Source organism: Protomyctophum bolini (genome assembly GCF_963924005.1).
Source record: "Protomyctophum bolini genome assembly, chromosome: 9".
Lineage (NCBI taxonomy): Eukaryota > Metazoa > Chordata > Actinopteri > Myctophiformes > Myctophidae > Protomyctophum > Protomyctophum bolini.
Genome location: NC_137870.1, coordinates 16,985,553 through 16,995,829, shown reverse-complemented (window position 1 = coordinate 16,995,829; position 10,277 = coordinate 16,985,553). Strand labels below are relative to the sequence as shown.

The window sequence follows — 10,277 nt, the reverse complement described above, 5'->3', positions numbered from 1 at the left end:
ACACACTCTCTTGAGCCTGGCTTTTGAAATCGCCTGTCCCCTAGGAGTGCCCCGATTGGATACAATAGTCATAAAAAGGGAAAGAAAGTAAAGAAAAAGATAATAATACAAATACAAAAATACTTTGAAACAACTCTATTGCCAAGTATGACGTTCATACGGTTTGTTTTGGCACGTGGTGCAGTGAAATCACATTGAACGGCACTGGGCTTTCCTACAAAGCACATGGACATACAACAAGCCTAATGTGACACAACTGGAGCATTGGCTGATGCTGATTGATATTGTTTGGTAACTCAGGGAAAACAAAATACAATCACACCTCGTGACATCACGCCTCCATACTAGGTCAGTGGCCAAAGACACATCACTGTCTGCCTTTGTTCAAAATGTACGCTTTGTGTGTGTGTGTGTGTGTGTGTGTGTGTGTGTCTCACTCGGACACACGGTATTCACTGAGAAACAACAACAGGGACGTGTGGCGTTAAGAGTAAGATGTGAGCGCGCCACAGAGTGCAAGCTTCTAGTCCAGGAGTATTCAACTGGCAGCTTCGGCTAATGAAAGTTACAAGTATGGTGTGTGTGGTATGAAGTGCGAGATTGTGTGTGTGTGTGTGTGTGTGTGTGTGTGTGTGTGTGTGTGTGTGTGTGTGTGTGTGTGTGTTCAGCTGGTGCTCGTTGACGCTTGTTAATGTCAAGGCAATTATGTTTATGCACTGTCAAATAGGTCTACATCTATTCTAAGGTAGAAAATTGCCACCCCTGGTACTGATTGAAGTTCACGGTGCCGTGCAATATCCCCCCCGGGACGACAAGTGTGGATTCTGTCTAGGCAGAGTGGCCGATTTGGTCTCTTCATGCGGTGGGAGACCTTGGGTTCGAATCCCAGGTTTTGGGTTTGAATGCCATGCATAGTCATTGTACGGTTAAGTTTAAATTCACAGAAAATATTATACATGTGACGGGTCAGAAAATATGTTTATTTTGTTTTTATGTTGATGTTGATGTTGATGTTGATGTTGATGTTCTTTCTTTCTTTCTTTCTTTCTTTCTTTCATTCTTTCTTTCTTTCTTTCTTTCTGTCTTTCTCATTCCAGTAGCTGGCGTCAAATAACCAAATACCACAACAACTCCCTCCTCCTATAGCTCATGATGTCATCGTGTAACCCCCCCTCTCTCTCAGTCTGGGACGTATAGTGTGTTTGCGTCTTCGGTGTTGTGACAGCTCGGATCCTTGCGGGCCTTCAGCCCTGCATTCCATACATCCCTGACCCCCCCCCCCCCCCCCCCCCCCCCCCCCCCCCCCCACACACACACACACACACACACACACACACACACACACACACACACACACACACACACACACACACACACACAAGGGCAGATCCCCCTGTCTCCCAATCAGCGTCCAAGTAACATGAAGGAATCAAACAGGTGCAAGCGGCTCCACAAAACACACACTTGTCAATTAGCGGGACTAGTCCACCACGGTCTCTATTGGACTAGTCCACCACGGTCTCTATTGGACTAGTCCATCAAGGTCTCTATTGGACTAGTCTAGGACTAGGACTAGTCCACCCCGGTCTCTATTGACTAGTCTAGGACTAGGACTAGTCCACCACGGTCTCTATTGTGCCTCGAAACGTGAACCTTCTCCCTCGACCCAAGTGATTACACACCCACTCATTGCTGAGAACGGAGAAACTTGCCAAAATTCGGATTCATATACTTGGTTGGATGAGCACCATGTCGGGCGCTGAAAATACACTATTTTCGGAGAGCGACATGGCACGCCACCAAGTATGAATCAGGGTTTTGGCATCAGGCGTAAGGTCACATATATCTCACTTCCACCAGATGTAAAAGCCTCAAATCTGGTTCAGATACAGAGAGAGAGAGAGAGAGAGAGAGAGAGAGAGTGAGAGTGTGTGAGAGAGAGAGAGAGAGAGAGAGAGAGAGAGAGAGAGAGAGAGATCTAGGTGTGCTTGTATGTCTTCAGCATGCTCACTGTTGGGGTAATTGAATTTGGATCAAAGGCATTCAGGTCTTTCAGGTCCAGAGGGCTGCTCAGTTTTTAGTAATAACAGAAACGCTTCCGGCGCTGACCTTCGCTGCCCCCCCCTCCCTCCTCTCCCCTCCTGCTTAACCCCCCAGCCTCCCCCCAGCCTCCCCCCTGTACTCTAAACTAAAGTCCCCCGCTTTGAAGGGCTCAAGCCATCTCCACCATTACCCCTGATATAGACGGACAGAATGAAAAATTGTAAAAAGGTCTGGGATTGTTTAACCTGTAACCTATTCCCTTAGGAGTTAGGACGGTGGAGGACCAGCCATCTGATGGAAATCATGAACCAATACAAAAGAGTCCTTTTTACTTTAAGCACATTTCGGGTTTTTTCTAAGCAGTCGTGGCAGACATTGGATAAGGCTTCAAAGAAAAACATGGAGCATAATGAAAGATGCATGACCAGATTTCTGATATAACATAATTCCAAAGCAAGCATATACATTCGTCTGACAGAGACGAGACTTAAATGATTTGAACAGCTCACGAGGCCACAAAGCAACAGCCATGCATACCTGCATAAAAATAAAGAATAAATAACATACCCCATGGACATTATGACATTATCAAAGCACAGCATGTCAGTGACTCTATGGATTTATATGCCATACAGTACTGTATGGTTCAATTCATTCCTCTTATAAAGCTGATCGAATGGAAAATGGCTTGGGCTCTGGTCAGTGATTGCAAACAGAGACCATTGGAGATGTATGTCATGATGGTGTCATGGCAAGAATGGACTTTTAAAAGCTGTCATGTATACTGGTTCTAAGCAGGCATAGGTTCAACTAAGACAGCTTGTGATAACTGGTCAGACCGTGCCCCCTTGTGTTCAAACTTGTTTTCATGTCCAGTGTTTGTGAGATATTTGAAAAGAAGAAGAAAAAATAAATTACAAAACAAGAATTAACAAGAACTAAATTAATACCAGGGTTGAAAGAAAGGTCATATGAAGAAAGGTTAAGACACTTACAGTTACCAACGTTAGTGTACAGGAGGCACAGAGGAGATATGATATGACTTGTTCACCAGATATATGACTTTACAGCCGAGCCTGTTGTCCATTTTTTGAGTTGAGACGGAATTCTCTTAAACTCTTACCACTAAATTTGTCATTCAGAAAAGAGAAAGAATTTCTTTACACTTAGAGCTGTCAGAGCATGGAATAAACTTCCGGAGGAAGTGGTCCAGGCTCCTTCAGTCAATACTTTTAAGAATAGACTTGACAAATTTTGGTCAACAAAAGGTTTTTTGTATAACTATAGGGCTGGCTTGTAAGGTCATAGACTGGTAAATACGGGACTTGAAAGTGTATTATGTATATGTGAGCCGGTGGAATTTTAGATGTGTTTTGGTTTATTGTATTTGCTGTGTTTTATTATATATTTTGTTTTGTTAAGTGAGATTATTGTCGAGTGATTTTACTTTATTGTTTGCTTATATTTATTTCTGTTTGAGTTGCATGATTTTGTATAACCTTTTATTGTTCCACTGACTGCCACTAACCCACATGACTAATCAAGGCCCTGCAGCTTTAAGGACCTGCACCTGGGTTGGGTGTGGTCGACCAGGAGCCCTATATAACAGACTTGGAGTGTTTGGAGAAGGAGAGAAACAGAGGAAGGAAAAGGCTTTGTTGGGAGAAGGAGGAATGGGGGCAGCTCCATGGGCTGGGGCCAGGGCACTTCAGCTGGGGGCCAGCGGTAGCCATGATCGTCGACCACAGATGGGCTGTAAGTGCCATGAGAGCCAGGCCTTTGACACTGTAAGCGCCACGACCGCGGCCCCTGGCTGGTGTGTGCCCGTCTTGGCCTTGCCCATGGGGGGGCTGTTAGGAGAACATGAGACCCACAGAATGCAGCAGGGGATGGAGAGAGAGACGACCCAGACGGACGAGGCTGGAGAGAGGGAGCGAGTGCTGCTTACGTGTCAGCGTAGGTGGCCGGTTCTGATGCCGGCCGCCGCTGTAAGTAACCTTCTGATGCAGTACTCGCTCACATACCTGTCTACTAGAGACGTTTGATAATAGAAGATGTTGGAACCGTTGTACTGGCCTACCTGTGTATGTGATTACAGGAGCTGTTTGTGAAGTGGAAGAGTGACAAGGATATTCCAGACTACTCTTCCAGAGAACCTCCCCTGCACCAATCCCTACCTCTGAGCAATTTGCACATTGGGACATTTTAAGAGTTGTTTATTTTAGTGGAATAAAAGTATTTGTTTGTTCATTCAATCGGCCTCTGTTTTAAGTTTGCCTTTTATATTTGAAGTTGTCCACGAACCTGTCTTGCCTTGTTTTTATAGTCTTATTATTTAATAGAGGACCAGACCTCTCACAAAGGTGGCGTAGTTGGAGGGAGGGCTACATTTTTTCACTATATATTATTCTTTACCTCCTTTTATGATGATTTCATGTTTTATTTTTTAATATATAGAAGTGTATATTTGTACGTCTCTAAATGTTCTAATGAACTTAAAATGGTGCACCCTATATTGTAAAGAATACCAAATGAACAATAGAAACATGTCGTCTCTTTGGCAAGATCCATATAGGATAAATCAGCTAGTTTTATTTAACTCCACAAACTGTATTCTGACTGTCTTTCTTTCTTTTCTTTTTTCCCATTGTATTGCAATGTCCATATTTTAACCTTGAATGGGGGATGAACCATTCATCAGGTGATGGGGGAATTTCCAAAACGACAGCCAGCACATTATTGTTTCTACAGTTTATTTTTCTTTTATAAAAAAAAATATAAAATGCATGTTTCATGCATGCTAATTTGTTATTCATCCATCCAAGAGCTCCCCTCAATTGACACAAGTGTGATTTTTTTATTTTTGGAAAGCCTAGTGTCCTAGCGGGCTCCACTGCTATTATAAATGTAGCTTATATAAATGTTCAGTCCGAGAACGACCCAAAGCCCATGAAATGTTTGACAAACTGGGCCGCCAAGCCCGACCCGACCTGTCGGGTCTTGACAGGCTCAGGCCGAAATCTTAAACTCTAGTCTGTAATCCACGTACCACGAGAACTGTTGACTCAGCGACTTCAAATTCAACACACGCGCCGCAGACAACCCATGAAAATGGGTGGTATAACGCGTATTGCATAACAGGGTGGGCATGCATTCCTATTGGCATTGTTCGCAACTTGCGTCGTTCCCATGTAGGCCGAGCACAGGTCTAGTCTTTATAAAAATTAAGGCACACAGAGACTATATTGTCGGTGACTGAACCTGAATAAATACTTCCGATGTCTTTTTATATCAACTTACAGATAGGTAAGCTTCCGCTTCAGACTGCTCAATCTTTTTCTCATGACACGTACATGCCAATCTTCCTCGGTAACAACTTCAGAGGGATAGTATCATCAGCATTATACATGTATGGCAGGAGTGTGCCAGGGAAATTGTGTGTGAAGCTGTGCAGGTGCGTGTTAGTGTCAGCATCAGAGAAGGAGAGGTTTCCTTCATTCCAGTTCAGCTGAACTCTGATCCGCCGGGGATTCCGCCCTACAAAGAGTTCAGTGAATGACCAAGGTGAGTAGTATTCTGGTCTGGACTGTGCTCTGTATCCGCCATCATCTAGCCCTATTCCCCAGTATTGACCACCTCTGTCTCCCTTCCTCCCATTGTTAGCGGCGGACTCTGATAACACCCCTAATGACCAGTCCGAATTGTCTCCAACTTCAATATCCCACATCTTAGTGCCTGAGTTAAAACCCTCAGAACCCAGGACACAGTAGTAGTAGTCAAACCTCTCTGGGTTGTCAGGAAACTGCTGTGCATTATTGCTCCGTCTCATGCTGGTCAGGTCATCCGACAGGGCAAATTCCTGATGGGCGGTGTTGGAGTCCAGAATGACAGGAGTGTAGGAGACAATGTCCTTCATCTTCTCCCAGACTCTGAAGGTCAGGTTACCAAGGTATTTGGTGCTGTCTATCAGTGCTCCTGAGAGCTTCTGTGGGTCCTGTAGTTGGAACAGGATTCTTTCCACTGTGTCGTTGTGGTTCTGCAGAGATGAGACGCGTTCGTCTCTCAGCTCCTCCTCTAGGGCTCTGATTGTGCTTGACATGGTTGATATATCTCTGTTCAGACCAGCAATCTTCTCCTTCATCATATGACCCTTATGTTCCTCTTCCTGCCTCAGAGCGGTGATCCTAGTCTCCTCTTCCTCTTGTAGAAACTGATGGAGCTTCTTGAACTGTTCCTTAATACACCTCTCTGTTTTATGGGTCTGGGCCTTAATGTGTTCTGCTGCTCGGTCACAGTTTGTTTTAACTTCAATAAAGGCCTTCAGATTCTCCTGCAAGATGGCCAGAGATTCCACGGCTGCCTCCTTGGGATCCATTTGCCGACGTTTCTCCTTTATGAAGATCTCGCACAGGTTCTGCAGAGCCAAGATAATGGTCAGATCGACATTTAAAGATATTTTCTTACAAACGGGACATTTCTTTCTTCCATCTTGTTTCCACCATTCCAGCACACAGTCCATACAGAAACTGTGGTTACATGACAGGAGAACGGGATGTTTAAATATGTCACGGCACACAGGACAGGAAAAACCTTCTTCTGATAAAGACACCAGGCAAGCCATATACAAATTTGAATCCTGAACTTGTTAGATTCTCACACAGCTGACAGTGACGAGGATGTTCAGGATAGGTCAGTATGACTTATTTTCTCTAACAAAACCTAAAAGCAATTCTAAAAAAAAACTGCATTCTCGTTTGGCTATTCTAGAGAAAGACATATTTAGAGTTGATATATCACAGTGAGTGCAGCTGTCATACTGATGTCATACTGAAGTCAACGTGGAGCTCCATATTTGAGCAAAAACAGAAGATACACATACAGAAGGCATGCACATGATGACCGCTCCTTTCTGCCCTGTCTCCCTCCCTCCCCTCTGCCTCGACTCTTCCTGCTCCGGGTCTGGAAGAGCCACCCATACCATGAAGACCCATACCTGGGATTCTAACCCCTGGACAGCCATCTTCTCACCCCATCAATGTATACGGCCTGCTAGGTACAGAACACCACACTAGGGCAGCACGTACTACATTCAACCCTCTTTAACGTCATGCCTAAGATTTGAAATAATATGGCAGTATGGCCGTATATTATCATCACACTGATGTTTGTAACTTATGGAATCAACTATCAAGTAAACATTACCTAAATGCTTTTGGATGCTTGAATCTTTTGGGTAAGGGTTAACATTCCAATGCATTTTCAGTGCACACTAATAGCGAATGAACTAGAAGTGCAAAATGATTCCCCTTTGAATAAATAAATCACTATGTTGTTGTCCTCCAGGTCAGCTTTACCACAGGGTTGAGTTTGAGGGGAGAGATCTGCGTCCAGAAGAGGTCCCTGTATAGTGAATGGTAAAATGTGTGTGCATGCTTTCATAAAAATGTTTTTTTTTTTACTGGAATGATCCAGTGTGTGCAATATTGTCAATATTGCAAAAACATTCAGCTGTTGGGTTGCCCCAGATCACACAATTTTCCAAGTGTTCTTCAAAGCCTATGATGTGAATGTATGTGACTTGTAGATTATAACTTTTGAAAAGGAATGGTTGGAGTATGGTAATACAAAATACGAATGGGAGTTACAAAAGCAAAGTCTACCGTACTAGTTTTTACTTCACAGGAGAACACTCTACTTACAACATTCAGTCAGTAATAACCATTTTTTGAGGGGTGCTAGGCGCTAGCCCCTCCTATAGACCTATACAGCTTTTGTCCAGACACGTCTCAAGATCTGCCATTGACAATGAAAGGGGAATTCAAGTCAAATGTCCGCTAAATCTTGTCCCCACACGTCTCAAGATTTGCTATTGACAATGAACGGAGAAATTAGGTCACTAAATATGACGTAAATTAAACATCAAAACATTAAACGCAATGGACATTAAAGGGAAACTTCACGTCATATTTAAACGAGCAAATCAGCTAACCACAGGCAACAGGCATTCTGATTGGCCAGTATGAGATGATGTATGATGATGCTAAGAGCGCCCCTCACTTCACACAGGTGTGATTTTTACCATACATCTACTGTAAATGATATATCCTTATATATGGATGGGCAGAACTTCATGGTCAACATTTTGTTTTTTGCTGAATATTTCTCTATGAAGGAATTCATTCAATTCAATTCAAATTAAATTCAAGACAATTATGACTAAACTATGTGCATATGGTATTTGCTTTAACAAGATTGTTAGAGGGCTTGATTTCTGGTTATACCGGTATAAATATTTTAACAACAGATCTATAGATAATCATGGACTTTTAAAAGTAAAAACACATGTGGCAATATTGGCATTGATAATATATCGCTCAGAAAACGGTTCATTGGAAGGTCTTTATAAGAGTGTTTACAAGCCTAATTCGGCATTTAAAGTTATTACATTTTCCATGTTATTCTGGCCAAATCCTTTAATATTAGTCTATTTACTACAAAGTTATACTTTAGCCCAATCAGCCAAAATGTCAGAATTATTATAATTATATCATGGGTAATTTGATTTCCGCCAGCCATGATCAAAGGGGACTTAATGATTGTTAAAGTCCATAGACTTGGCTGGGGATGGTGAGATAGATTTATTTTGTGCTATGTATGGGCCACATAACATTATTTTTTCTTTTTTAGCTTAATTCCCCTGATAATGGGAGGGGGAAAAGGAAGTCTGCAACTCTCTGCTGGAACTGTTGCCCCTGCGAATGACTCCAGATAATAAGCGGTTAAAGACGGATGGATGGAAGGACGGATGGATTACACAATCATTTCCAGCTCTCGTGCATATGCCATGACCTGCTGTGCCATCTCTTTGGAGGCAGTGGTCACCTTCTCTGTTCTCTGCTGCTGAGTGGTATAGGAGTAATATCCATTTGGGCGCTGGGTCCAACCTCTATTCCTGGCGTACTCGCTCATCTTCTCTGGAGAATCGAAGAACAGCACTTGCATGGCTTCGTCAAACTGGATCTGCTCATATGCCTTCTCCATGCCAGCAGCAATGGCGTCCCGAGTCGTGTCCAGAAGAATATCCATGAAGAACGTAGTATACTTTACTGTGTCAGCAGGGACATTGCCTTTGGCGAGAAACACCTTGTTGTAGCTCCCCTCCATCAGATGCTGCTCTAAAGACAGCGGGTGTCTGATGTAGTCATTGGTGGTGATGGCTGCTGCACTCAGCCTCTCCAGCTCTGTGTGGAACTCAGACAGATGGTTCTGTGACAGCAGGAAGAGGAGGTTCAGGCCCAGCAGCTGGTGCATATAGGCCGATTTGGGCAGCATACCTTGGTAATCAAAGTAGTAGTTTTTGAGCTGGTCCACATATCTCTTAAATGAAGGGATGTCCTTCTTGAGGATGCTCCACAAAGCTCCGATCTCCAGAACGCCATAGGCTAGTAGGAGGAGCTGCTTCTCAGTGCAATCGGTCCCGGTAGTAGGCAGAAAATCTAATTTCACTAAGGAAATCTTAAGTTTACTTAAAAGCTCTCCACATATGCTCAGGTTGGGTTCTTCCTTCCTCCATTCCGTTTGCAGTGATCCATACAACCCTTCTGCCTCCTTCAATAGCATGGTTATACTGACTTCTGTAACTATCTTCTCTTCTGAACACATTGTAGACAACACAGGTGAGGTTGTCTCTTGCCTCCTCCTCTGTGCTCTGGTAGAGACCATTGTCTACTTTCTCTCTGCCTAGCTGCTGTGCAATGAAATGAAATGAAAACATTATGGGCATCTTATATATACTGACCAAAGCTATGGTCTGACATCACACACAAAAACAAAGTGTTGCCATCATGCCAAAATGCTGATTTGCACAGGTGCCCCTTTGTGCACTGAATTTGGCACTAATAGCCTACTAAATAGGTTTCAATGTCCTAGTTAATGTCTATATTGTCTATGAGGTCTGTCATCTATGAAGTCCCAACTTATAAGAAAGTAATTCTACATCCATGTAATATAGCTTATGGAGAGTAAATAACTACATTCTAGATGTTTTGAATTTAATACATATAGGGCCATATAATATTGTTTAGGAGAGTAACTGATGCTATGCCAGAGGTTTGTGTAGGATGCTGTTGTCATAGCAACACCACATTGCATTATAGGATATTTATACCCGCATAGAGCATAGTGACCATTTCCAGAATGTAATACATTTCACATACTTTTGAGTAGGCTACTAT

At 43.1% G+C, this 10,277-nt stretch overlaps 2 protein-coding genes across 2 annotated transcripts in view; both read right to left on the bottom strand.

Moving 5' to 3' along the window:
* Positions 1-10,277, bottom strand: part of LOC308321523 (myelin-associated neurite-outgrowth inhibitor-like) — a 395,831-nt gene that overhangs the window by 57,827 nt on the left and 327,727 nt on the right. The gene's annotated exons all lie outside the window — the stretch shown is intronic.
* Positions 8,854-9,663, bottom strand: LOC308320751 (26S proteasome non-ATPase regulatory subunit 8-like; the record flags this gene model as incomplete). Its single annotated transcript, XM_080771411.1, has 1 exon — positions 8,854-9,663. One exon carries the CDS (start codon positions 9,661-9,663, stop codon positions 8,854-8,856), a length of 810 nt encoding a protein of 269 aa, XP_080627537.1.